The sequence below is a fragment of the Poecilia formosa genome, unplaced genomic scaffold (genome assembly GCF_000485575.1).
Source record: "Poecilia formosa unplaced genomic scaffold, Poecilia_formosa-5.1.2 Scaffold129, whole genome shotgun sequence".
NCBI classification, from domain to species: Eukaryota; Metazoa; Chordata; class Actinopteri; order Cyprinodontiformes; family Poeciliidae; genus Poecilia; species Poecilia formosa.
The window spans coordinates 455,409-468,675 of NW_006800068.1; the positions used below are offsets into that span (position 1 = coordinate 455,409).

Below are 13,267 nucleotides of genomic sequence, written 5' to 3' on the forward strand. Positions count from 1 at the left end.
CACACACACACACACACACACACACACACACACACACACACGCACACACACACGCACAAACTTTCAGAGCTGTAATGCAAACAGGAAGTGTCTCAGACAAACATTAACCTCCAGCGTTAGAGTCTAACTCCTTGTTCTTCCAGTTGGCAAATATGGCTGCTTTCTCATCGTTTCCTGCTGTTATTCTTTAAAACCATAAAGCACGCAGGTTTCGTTTTGACCCATGCGGTCCGGAGGTGTTCCTGTAATGTCCACAGTAAACACTGCATGCATAGCAATGCTGCTGCGCCGAATACCGACTCCCATAAATCACGGCAGGATCCACCGGGAGATGCAGCACTAATTAGCATCTAGATGGCTGGCTCCTGCCTCCGAAGGCTCTGTGAATTCAGGTCAGCGAAGGCCGGGAAAATGTGCGGGTCAATACACAGAGCGGTGCTGATCCGGCTTACTGGGATGGAGGTGAGAGTGGTGATCCACGACAGCGGCGGGTCGTGACCCGCTGCAGTCCAGGAAGCTCGGGTTTGAGCTTACAGTTGGGATGTTTAAAAATATCTGTCAGCTAAGAGTGTTCTCACTCTAAAGTTGGAGTATTTTAGTATTTTCACCAATTGATTTAATTTAGTTTATTTGCTTTAGTCTTAAAGCCAAGTTTGGAAGGCTTGAAGGATATTAGCTGAGGACGTAAGTAGGTACTTTACTTCAGTTTTCTTTCTTTTTGTTTCTTTATCTCTGAGAGATGACTTGATATGTCAAATACATGTGCTGCACTCCACAAAACTATCTAAACTTGGATCTTTTTCAAATCTGTCATACTACATCCATAAACTTCTGTGTGTTTTATCAGGCTTTGATATGTAAAGTATGAAACTGTAGGAATACGACACACGTTTGTCGTCTACATTTGGTTGCCACGGATTTAAAGGCAGCAGAGTAAAGGGGAATGAGTACTAAGATACAAGACACTTCTTTTAGTGAAAAGAAATATTGGAAACTATTTAAAATGTTCATTCTACTTCACAATTTTGCACTTGTCCAAAAGCTGGAATCTTTTCAGTATTAGCAGATTTTTCTAAGGGACTTATTTGCAAAATATTTGTGGATTCTTTTTGCAGAGTATATCTAAAATCTTTGAAAGAAAATGCAGATTGGGAAAATATCTAGATGTAGATATAATACTACCTGACACCCTATTGGCATTTGCAAAGCAGCCAATTGATTTTTCTTTGAGCTGATTGGCGGTACCTCAAGAGCGGAAATACGAGACTGTAGATGTTAGCTAAATGCTAAGATGGTTCCAACAGTGCATATGTATGCATGCTTTGGTGAAGTTTGTGTTTGAATTATTAAAATGGTAGTTAAGGGTGTTTCAAGATGGAGTGTAAGAGTTAAAGAAGGATTTCCAGGCTGTTCTGGTCACTAACCCCCGACTGCAAATGCCCTGAAATAAAAGTCTTACCTCAGGAGCATCTTGCAGGCTCTGCAGTTGGTGTTCTTATCAAAGGTGTGCATTTGGAAGTTGTGCTGGTTGGCGGTTGCTCTCTCAGGCTTGATGTTGGACCTGAACAATAAATAGTTTCTTGTAAAATAAACCGATCAGCCAAGGCAGATTCTGACAAGAATGCAACCGCCGACAGGTAGGGATGGACAACAGATCAACAACAATATACGTCACAATATACACAAGATCTGGATCAATATAACAGAATATTCATTATGTAGAGCATTTACTGAACTCAGATCCAGAACCACACAGCATTCTGGGGGATGTAGGCAGAGGAAAGACTTTTGTGGCTCATGGTCAGTTAAGCGAGGATGTAACATAAACTAACTCACATATTGGTTGCCTAGCAACAAACTGTTGAGTAAGTTGCGCAGCAGCAGTTTCAAGTTTTTGCCACCAGGCGTTTTTATTAAAAATAAAAAACAATGGCGTGGAGTGAAAACTAATCGAAAAATAGTTTTTTCTTCTAAACAACACATTGCTTCTTAAAGAGAAATCTGATTCTGATGGGGTAAAAGTTTTAAACTACGTTGCGTGTTGCCAAAAACAGAAATGTCTTTTTAAACGTAAAAACAATTTACTCCAGAAAAGCAACGCGCTGCAATTCAAATCCCATTACTTCAGGTAGCACTGATTTCCTCTGAGTAATCATACTTACATGGCCATCTCAAACTGCTCCATCCACTTCCTCTTGTTTTCTTCCGTTTTACAAAAGAACTGGAAGCCCTGCTTCCCTTGCAGGTGGATCAGGTAGAAACCATAAGACCACTAGAGAGAGAAAGTGAGCGTATGGGAGATGGAAGAGGGATATGTGGATGGCAGTGGCAGACAGAGATGAACAAAAAAAAAAAAAAAAGCTAGTGATGAAAGCAAATTTTTGTAAACTGTATGTGCTTTGTGCATAATCACAGTCGGTTCGGAGATGGGGAGGAAATACAAAAAAAATTCCTTGCATGCTTTAGCGGTGCATCTGAGCAAAACAACAAAAAAAAGAGCAGGTCACAGAGCAGAGAGCTACATGTGCAATCACAGCATGACACCCAAAGAACAACACTTCCAAAAATAGGCCTCCATGAGAAGATGAGTTAAATAAAAGGGAGTCGCTTGGGCTTACCATTTTTCCACTTGACTGGCAGGCATGCAAAAAAAGAAAGACACCAGAGAAAGACCCAGTTACACATGCAAACATGGACGGAGTCATGCAGATCCAAACCAAAAGAAAGCAATGTTAGACCGGTGGCACAATGCACTACGTCTCCATGAATCCTAAATGACCTTCATTGCATTTACATGATTGTTCAAGCACGGACGAGCACGACGCACGATCAGCACCTCGATGCATTACTCATACGTATCTGAAATTATCATCAACAAGCTCCTTCGGCTCAAGGACACCATTTGTAATGATTACACAGGCTGTTTGATCACGTGCGCCGGCGGCGGTGCCGCCGCGGAGATTAAACTGTGGAACAAACAGCTCTGCTCGGTCCGATTTCAGAGCAAAACAAAAACCAGATTGGTTTCTTACCTTTTTCATGTCTCTGTTGTTCATGGGGTCGTCTGACATTTTGTACAGCTGGAGTTCAATGATCTCCTTCAGCTCGTAGCTGTAGCCTTTTCTCTTGCAAACAATCACCACTTTGTCAAAAAGGAAAATGTAGCTGCAAACAGAAAAGTGTGGCACGTCAGTAATCAGACAGGGATGAACGGGTTCTGGGTAGAAGTGACATGATGTGACCCTGTTGACTCAGTAGAAGGACATGAAAACTGACTGGAGATGGCAGTTTGTGATGAAATGTTGTAATTATTTGATTTTAAGAACAGTTTATTAATGTAATTAGACTTTTATCTTATGTTAAATTGAGAACATATAACTGTTTTGCTAATTTCATTATATTAAGGTAATTACACTTATTACACATTAATGACAAACATTACTTTTGGTAATTACATACCATTACTTCGTTATCACATATTTACTACTAAACAATAACTCTACTGCCAGCATCTTGTTACAAGCTTACTAAAACTTAATTGCATTGCACTAATCACATAAAACTTCAGAATAGTTACATTTTTATTACCCAGATGTTACACAATTGTTAGTACTGAGCTGTAGTTCAGTCAGTTCAGTCCTGCTGACCCTTTGAGACCAAACTCAAACTCACCGGTCTTGTTTTGTTCTGTTGACGATGGAGGACACCTTCAGCTCTCCGTCTATCTTTGGCCTGCCGTACTCCTCCAGTTTCACCTGCTGCTTACATTATAAAGACACACAGGGTGGCAATCTGATGCACTATCACTCAGAAATGGAGCGTTGCACAGCTGGTAATTACGGATATGTGTTGGAGGCTTGATTGGACATTAGTTCCGCCTGGAGATCTACTCAGCAACATTTCATTTCTGCTTTTCACTGCATTTATATTCCAAACAGGTGAGAGAAGCTCCACAAGCCTATCTTATATAGTGGAAGATCATTAAATATTTACATTTTCAAGGTATTTAGACAAGACATAATCATTAGCAGATCTTTTTCTACAGCAGAAAGAAGTGACACTTACAAGATTTTCTATTGAACTTTGGAATTCGCTGATTTTCTTCAGCGTCTCGTTGTCTCTCTTGACTTCGTTGATATACATGGCCAAGTCCTAGAAGGGGATGATTAGAGACAGAAAGCTCAAGTTCAATAGAAACTAGAGCACACTGTTCAAATGGCTGCATATAAACAAAGGTGCATGTAAAAAAGTCAAGTTTATTGAAACTAATTTACGTAATAAGCATATAACACAATAAACTAAAAATAAACATTACAGGCAAAATAAGGAGATGAAATAAATTCTAGTAGTCCAAACTAGAATTAATCAATACTCCAGTTATTATTAATGAAGGAAAACTCTAAAAAACCACATTTTTAGGCTTGATTTAAAGGAAAAACCACCTCCATAGCAGCCAGGGCCTCTTTAAGTTGTTGCCTCTCAGGTCGGTCAGTCGAGTGACTCAGAAGTTCCTGCAAAGAAAAGTTGGTCATTATTACTGAATCTTATCTCAGACTAGTTCAGGTTTGCAAAGACAGAAGAGGCTCTACTCTAAGAACACAGGTAGCATTTATGTAAAGGCTAGTAAATAACTCCATACACAGCAACAACTTCAGTTATAATAAAGTCGCCAAGTTGGCAGCAGAGTAAACTGTGCCCACTTCAGCCATTCACTACCATACAGGGAATGTTTCCAGTTTGGCTAGCTAATTAACTAGCTATATTTAGCTAGCAAGCTACAGATGACACGTGATTGCTACACAAATTTATCACGGTTTAAGGTGTCAAAAATCTTTTTTTTTTTCCTCTGGCATTTTTTTTAGCTTTATATGTTAATATAGTAGGAATATTTGACATTTTCTGCAAAACTAGCCATGTGCTAACTGTACCAAGAGAGCCACTGATGGGTTGAAGGTGCTAACATACTGCATCTAAGTAGCAGGGCAGGTTTTATCTGGGAAGGATAACAATATATTACAAATCAATTTCTATAAACTTCCCATCCTTACTGTGTTTTGTTAAAGTGAACCAGATCTCTCCAGATGCATTCTTCACAAAATCAATAGTGAACCTGAACAGTGTTGAAGAGCCACTCTGAGAAAATACTCTTTGTGATTTCATGAAGACAAGAGCTTCATTTTTTTCTGATAACACATTTTTCTCAGTTTCACAGCAGCTCATTAAACCTCATCAGAACCATCTGAAATCAGGTGGAAACATAAATAAACAAGCAATTTATGAATTCTGGGCAACTCCATAATCCCCACGGCTCAATTTTTATCATGTCATTATGAAGAACAGAACAACATAATGTGCCTAGATGAAATTGAACAGACCTGCAGCCCATCTGAGAAATAAAACACCGATGTGAGATAATAGGACACTGAGTGCTGTGATCATTGCTGCTGTTCTTTGTGGTTTGCTGGATACTTCAGCAAGATGTCAAAGTGTGGACATTTCATACTCTACACTCTGAAAGTAATCCCTATTCCAACCTGTTAGGAGGAAGCATGGCTGCAGGGAGGACAGGCTTCATCTTGCTTCTGGGTAATAATACCAAACATTCTACCACATTTTTTCCTTCCACTCAACTTTCCAATAATAGAACAGCTTTCTATTTAGTAACTTATCCTCTTTTCTGAGGGTGTAAAGACAGTGCTTTCCCTGATGTTGCTAAATGTCAAAGTATAGCAATATGTAATATATGATGCAATGTAGAATATTCAAATTGTCTAAAGAAAACTAGGTTTTTATCATGATAATCAAAAGTGATCAAAGATAAAACATCACTGTTGATGTTGTAACTGACTGAAATTCTCCTGTGCACTAAAACCACAACATGGCACAAAAAGTTTTACTTTTCATTAATGTACAAAACTGATGCGAAAAATGTCAGCCGATGCTCGCTACAAGCTTGTCTGTTCAGCTGGGAAATGTTACTTTAAATGCTTGCTTCACTAAAATGAGGCATTTTTTTATCACACAGAGAAATGCTTGCAAATAAAACACTAAAAGTGACTAACTCAGCCTTTCCAAGCAACATAGTGAGGTTCTCAGATTCTGTTAGTTTAAAGGCTACAACACGACACATGTTCACCCAGTTTTGTTCCTCAATGTCTGATTTCACATCAGACAAAATGAAGTTTTGAAGTGACACATGGTAAATGGTGCTGTTCAGGGATTCCCCTGTGCTGCAGCCTACATACATGAGCTTCACAGAGGATGACGGCTTCTGATGCTAAATATCTAAAAATAATCAGCCACCAGCTTACAGTAACAGGCTTTTCTGCACATAGTTAGCATAGCATTTCATCTCTCTTGGGTAAAATGTGGAAGAGTAAAAGCTGTCAGTGTCTAACATATAGTTACTGCAGAAATGATGAACAGGTGAATGCAATAACAGCAAAAAAACATATTTTCATAACCAGAAAGGGTAACTACATGCTTTATTATGGTGGCACTAAATCAATTCCCTAATTATAATACATTATGAAGAAAAGAAACCACAAAAACAAACCAGCTGTTGATGTTTTTCAAAAACACTGACGCTTTTCTTGCAAATTATTTCTGCACAAAGTACATTTGTTTAAAGAAAGCCTGGAATCATAACCTTTCAGTTCAAAGCTGGGATTGAAATCAACAAAAGCAATCGGACATCAGAGGTGCTGATTTCTCTTCATTCACAGCGCATAAAGGATCTATTCACACCACGAACAAACGGTGAACTCTGCTGCGATGATATCTACGCAGCATTAAGTGAAGCGATGCCCTCAGGCATGATTAGACCTGTGGAAGCGCCCCTCCACACAGACACAGGACCTGTCGGCGTGGCTTGGCCTCGGGGCGCCGCGCGTGCGCCGACACTCTCCTGCAAAGTTGCGGGAGGCGGTGAAATGGGGTGTGTTTAATCTGATTAGCGCACGGCTGATTTGACCTGGAAGGCTTGCTGCAGCTCCTGCAACGGTTCGATACCAACAAACAGAAAAGTCGCAGCGTTCACAGTCGACTTGCAGCGAAGTAACTCATTTGCCGAGTGATTTGGAGGATGAGGGTGAAACAATCATGGGGGATATTACAGCGGTCCACTTATTTAATAGTAAGAGCGAAAAAGTAATCAGTGTTTTGTTTGGATTTCATGAAGCAAACTAACATTAAGCAGTCTGTCACCAGATGAACCTGTGTGCTGTTCCTGTGTTTTATTAGCATGCTTTTAATTTGAAATGTAAGTGTTTTATCCTGTTGATTACCAAACCTTTGACTCAGTGGGCTAAAAACAAATGTAGGCCACAATTTAAAAAAAATCTTCATTTGTTATAAATATATACACCTCGACAGTGGGTGCTATTCTGTGTTGTCCTATTGCAGAAAACCCGAAGAAAAAGAACAGAATCTGCAGACTGAACATGACAAAATGTTTTTTAATGCATCGTATGGGAATCCTCCTGGGTTAAAACTGTGTTTCTGTAGCTGTTTAGTTTCTTTCTTTGCTATAAGAACCAGAACAAACAGTAAAGGAAATTATAACTTAGTAATCAACATGTTAAACTGAAACATATTTATAGTAGCTGACACAATGAGCTCTACTTATTGTGCCAACTTTTGATGTTTTAATAAATCCACTTAGATTTTTCCTTTTTTAAAGTGACACTGGGACATTTCTGCTTTCCTCCACTAGGAGGCTTCAAACTTTTCAGGACTGCACTTGATACAAACATTAACAGCTTCAAATTTAAAGCTGTGAAGATTTTCATCAGCTCCGTCTTCAAAGAGATGCGTTTCAAGTCCAACAGAAGAGAAAACGACAGAGCTGCAGGGCATTTAAAGCCGATCTGTCAACCCACTCTTCAAATGCCCAAAGTGGGATTAAGTGGTGTGAAACGGAGGACACAGCTGGTCAGGAGGAAGAGCTCCTTACCTTCAGTAGTAGGTGATACTTCAGCACCCTCTGCATGGGAACCACCAAGAGATCCTGCAGCTTGAACTTCCCCTCCTGCACCTTCATGGTGCATTCCTGCAGGAACAACATGAGCAGCAAGGCGGTCATCATCTTCATCATCATCATCATCATCATCATCATCATCATCATATGTTGCATAACAGGGAATTGTTCATTTTCCACAAGCATTGTTAAATAATTTATTGCTGCATTCCAGTAACAACAGTGAGGTGTTTGTTTTATTTTTCTGCAGAAACTGAGCCCAACTGCTCTGCATGCTGACAAAGAAATTCCTCCAAATAATGAAAACATACAGATTAAACTCTGCATCATCAGCCGACAGAGCCGCTGTTGTTCCCCCGCAGCGGTTTGTGTGGAAGCTTATTTCCACCTAACAGCTTATCGCTCCCCGCCAACAAGGCCTTTAAAGAGACCCTAAGAAGCTGATTTAGGGCGCTACAAAGCTGGCCCCGTCTGAGAGGCTCTCAGACTGTGATCACCCCATTACGCCGTCAGTGGCACCCAGAGCCCCTTCGCTGCTCACAGACTGCTGATGCAACTGTTACACAACAGCTCTGCACAAGAAATGACACTCGTTCACATTCTGCAGGCCGTGCCAACGCTCTGAGACAAAAGCAGTTTTTCTCAAGCTTTAACGAGTCAGATCGAGATTCGTTAGATTTCACTTTGGCAGAAGCAAAATAAGTAATGCAGACTTTACAAGTTTAAAAGGATTTTATTAGGGGATAAATGAAGTTTATACAAAGTGTCAGTAAGGCTCCAGTAGTTGGGAAACTGAGCTGGAAAAAGGTTTTGCTCAGCACTGATTTGATCCTGTATTGTTGGGTAAAGTTGGTTTATGTTGATCACATTTTTAAAACAGCTAAAATTCTCCACAGCCACACATAAAAATTCCCAAGATTCTCCACTGTCACATGACACAGGATTCATAGCGTATTACTGCAAAAACACAAAATCTTACCAAGTAAAAGTAACTGTTTAGCAAGCTATAAATGCTTAATAAGTCAACTTTTTGAAGTTAGTGGACTTGAAATAGGACAAACTAAGATATTTGCACTAGAAACTGGACCAAATTTAGGATTTTGAAAGATTTTCGTAAGATTTTGTATTTTTGCAATGTTACTTCTGGTTCTCTGGAAAGGTTTTTTTTTTCTTTTCCTATCCAAGATGGTTCATAGGGAGCATCGTCATCTGAGGAAATAACCTCATCCCGCTGCAGCCCGGTCCAGATCCCTTGAGGAGAACCTCAGTCTTTTTTTTTGTTGTTGTTCTTAAATGAAACGTTTCTCATTTTCCACTTTCTTTGACACCAGTCCAGGGTCCAAAAGCCTCATGCATAGCAACCAGAAGCTGCCACTCCTTAGCAAACTCTTCGGAGACGCCCTGAACCTTCTCAGACACTAAGCCGTTCTTCACAACAGATGAACTCTTGATGTTTGGATTAATGTTAATTACGGTGAAACTCCACTAGCAGTAACATTTTGGCCTGTGAGCACCAAATTAATCCTGGCAGCAGGCTTCCTTCAAGGTAACAGCAGACAGAAGAATGACTCTGCTCCTTTTTAAAGCAGCCACTCTGCTGCCTCACCAGCATCGTTAACATTTTCACCTGAGCTCGCTGCAACCGTGCTAGTAGGTCATTTTACGGCGAGCTAAGTGCAAATGAGGTTTTTGTGACTAAGTTCATTTTCATTACCTTTATTAACTTTGCAGCCAATTGCATTTCATCTGAACAGCCTTTACAGCAGCGAGATGCAAAGCAGATTGGAGCAATAAAAACAAAAGTAGTGAAGTTTGTAAATACTCAGAGTGACTATTTTTCTTCTAAAAATAAATATATTGGCCATAAAAAGTAATAATTTGACATCAACTGTGAAGCTGTATGCAGCAATCTTTACTTTCCGTATTCAACAGACAATACATATAAATTTACTGCATACTTTTTCTATTTTTCCCATCATTATTGCTTATACAGTTTCACGCATGGTTAATAATATTCATTCCATAAAACACAATAATTTCTGTTTGTTTTTTTGTCTTTTACGCTGATGTGAAATAAATCTTGTTGAATAGATGAACGTAGAAATGGTGTCAAATTTCCACTTGTTATTTTAAGCTATATTAGATTAAACTTTACAGCAACAGCGTACTGGACTGCATTAGATATTGCTGATGTTTACATAATCAGTCAAATGAACTGAATCCCACCTGCAAATTTATTGTAATTTCTTTAAATAAAAGTCTGCATAGTTAGCGCTAAAAGTAGCTTACCTCCACTTTAATCTTCATATCCTCCCGTGTTGCTATTAGCCCATCCAGTGTCTTCTGGGCGTTCTCCATGTGGCTGCAGTACTGACCGTAGATCAGCAACCTGAGGCGGGGACAGATCTCTGGATTAATCCAAACTGTCACGCCTCATCATCCTTTCAGGATTCGGAGGGAAAAGGACACGTTAGAGGAAGTAAGGTGATTGTGTGTTTGACCTTTCCGTCAGTTCTGTTCACATGAAGTGGACACAGAACTCACACCGACACACACAATATGCATGAATCTTAAAGTGAGACGGACAGTAAAGTGGGGGAAACTAATTCATGTGAATACTCATAGTTCCTTTACCTTTGAGGGTTTTTCCTGATGGATCCTTTCTTACACCATAAAAGAGCAAAAGCGCACAACCAAATCCAAAAACCAAAAGAAAGCTAAAAAAAACTGAATTTTTTTTAGAAAGTTGCACAAGTGGCTTCTCCATCCTACTACATAAAGAGAATCAGTCATTTAATTTGATCACAGAATATGATGTGGTACTACTACCTTTGTACAATTTAATTTCAATAAAACACAAAAATGCGACTGGAGGTTCACATTATTACAGTTTAATCTATTAGTATGTTATCACTCAGTATATGAACAGACAATTATATTGGCACCCCTGTCAAAAATGTATAAGACCCCACAAAATTATTATTCCTTTATTGCAGGAAAATAATCACAACTTCTAATTTGAGCACATTTGTTGAGGGTGCGATTTTTGTACCCTAAAAATTGATTGTAGTTTCCCTTTTTCCCCTCGGGTAAATACATGATGTGACACAGAGGCTAATTTATTTTAGCATGTAGCCACAGGGCGTTTAATTCTGCTGCCACACATAAAACGAGTTGGAAAGGAAGGCCAGAAAAATAAAATCTCCAACATTCTGTTAAGAGGACTGTAGAAAAGGGCAGCATTCAAATATTTGGGAGTTATGCCATGAAAACATCTCTAGAACCTGAACTAGAACTAGAATCCCAAACATAAGACTAAGTAAACACAGACATTCACCAGGTACAAAGCGGGCTGCATATTTATTACTTAAATACCAATAATAGCACAGCAGGTGATTTTATGAACCTGGGTGTTGACAAAATTCACCAAAATCAATTACAAAATCAATTGGTAGATTTCTACTCTTAATGCCTGTTGATGCATATTCAGCACATACCAAGGAGCACGTTGGAAGACTTTTTGCTGCCATCTTATGATCAGTTATGTGCATTTATGGCTAAATTACCTAATTCCAAATAATAATTTGGTTACTAATTTCCTCTGACACAAAAACACAGAACCTTTAATTTTTATGTAATTGTTCATAATTCCAGATTAATAACAATTTTTAAATGTTGGATATTTTCCAGAGTGAGATAATGCTACTGTAGTGAAAGCTAATTCAATTTTAAGACTTTCTGAATATTTTCACCATGAATACTAATAAATATTTCAACATCTATAAGTACAAAACAAAAGTACTTTAGCTTTAAAGCCTCATGTCCAGGTTGGGTTTTTCTGTTCTGTCCTCACCGTCACATTTTTAATTAAGCTGAAAAATCGAATCTATAAAAAACCCAATGCAATATGCGCCTCAATCTGACGCAAATTGAAACATCACTTGAAACAGACTAGATTGTGACTGAGATATCTGCGGCCGTCCTCTGAGACTGAATTTGCATGCTTGAGCTACAATATGAGGCTTAATAAGAACTAATGTGGCTCTTTGGCATGTCTGAAATGTTTAAGATACAATATGAGAGATAAAAGAGAGATCACTGTCTGAGTCCATAATTAGCTCTGAACTGCTCTGTGATTCCCGGCCTGCAGGCTGTGTGCCGCACGTTCGTTTTAAGATTAATAACACAGTTCCAGAGGTCAGTTTAAGAGACGTTTACCACCACAGGGGGGGCAGATAAATGATTGTGTGAATAAATGTGTTCTGATTAGAAAAGTAAAGCAGGCTGAACTCGAGGCGGCGTTCGTCAGGGTGGCATCTTACTGCCAACAAATTGTAATCACAGAGCTCTAATGAAAGGCAGATTTCCTGTTATCAGTGTGAGAGGAAAAATATCCCGTCGTTCCAAGCGGTGCTTCATTAGACGCTACAATGGGACACTGACACAGATCTGGGATGGTTCAGCTGGGAGCCAGTTCAAAGTCATCTTGCCTGGAGGACGCTGCTACACGTGGCACACATTGGAAGTAGGACGTTGGCACGGCTGGCGCGGTACTCCAGCCCTCACCCCTTCAAAAGAGCTGGCAAAGCTCTTACACTGAATCTTGAGAAGGGTTAGTTGGAGAGAGGAGGATGTCTGCAAACTGGAAGTGTAGCTGCAAAATTCTGCATGCCATGCGCTTCATTTTTACTGTTTTTACCTTACAGATGTGGACAAATGTGTGGAAAGTGTTGAGAAATATGCAGTTTAGATGTTGCACACAGAGATCGCTCAGAGTCCTGGTCTCTCTCTCTCATTCACACCAGCCCTGTTAAGTCCGTTTTAATCGAACTCCAGCTCGTTTGCCTGGGAAGTCCAATTTGTTTGTGGAGAAGAGAATGTGCAATCGAAACAAAAAGCAAACTCCACCTAAAAATCCAGGGCGGTTCGAATGAATATGTGTATGCAAGCGGAAATGGGTTATAGTGCAAGGCATTTTGGGTAAATACAACCAAAACAAACATGAGAGTCTAGTACAAGAGAGAAATGGCCTGTAGAGTTTTACCAAATACAAGAGCTAAAATCTGACACCACTTGAATGTTTGTTTACATTTTGAGAAGCAGAAAGTTGCGTTAATGTTTTCCAGAGAGGTAATTTCTTTCAGTAGTTTGTAATGCAGCGCCACCACAGGCGAGGAGGGGAACAGCTTTATCAAAGGGTTTAGTTTGTTTAACACAGTGAGGGGGGAAAGCAAACTGCAGCAGATGAAAATGGAACGGCCATCGTGTAAAAACTCTCATTCCCTTTTC

The 13,267-nt window shown here is 39.6% G+C and overlaps 1 protein-coding gene across 12 annotated transcripts in view; it reads right to left on the bottom strand.

The window, feature by feature from the left end:
- The window catches only part of vav2 (vav 2 guanine nucleotide exchange factor), a 189,734-nt gene that overhangs the window by 15,559 nt on the left and 160,908 nt on the right, over positions 1 to 13,267 (bottom strand). For 5 of the 12 annotated variants that reach the window (XM_007561610.2, XM_016676164.1, XM_016676168.1 and 2 more), the window contains 9 exons: positions 10,268 to 10,367; positions 7,955 to 8,050; positions 4,443 to 4,511; positions 4,066 to 4,152; positions 3,673 to 3,761; positions 3,033 to 3,165; positions 2,619 to 2,633; positions 2,163 to 2,272; positions 1,460 to 1,561 (listed from right to left, as the gene is read on the bottom strand). In XM_007561610.2, the coding sequence (XP_007561672.1) occupies positions 1,460 to 1,561; positions 2,163 to 2,272; positions 2,619 to 2,633; positions 3,033 to 3,165; positions 3,673 to 3,761; positions 4,066 to 4,152; positions 4,443 to 4,511; positions 7,955 to 8,050; positions 10,268 to 10,367 (801 nt within the window). The remainder of the gene's footprint in view (positions 1 to 1,459; positions 1,562 to 2,162; positions 2,273 to 2,618; positions 2,634 to 3,032; positions 3,166 to 3,672; positions 3,762 to 4,065; positions 4,153 to 4,442; positions 4,512 to 7,954; positions 8,051 to 10,267; positions 10,368 to 13,267) is intronic. The other 7 variants (XM_016676169.1, XM_016676167.1, XM_016676166.1 and 4 more) reach the window with 3 other exon arrangements.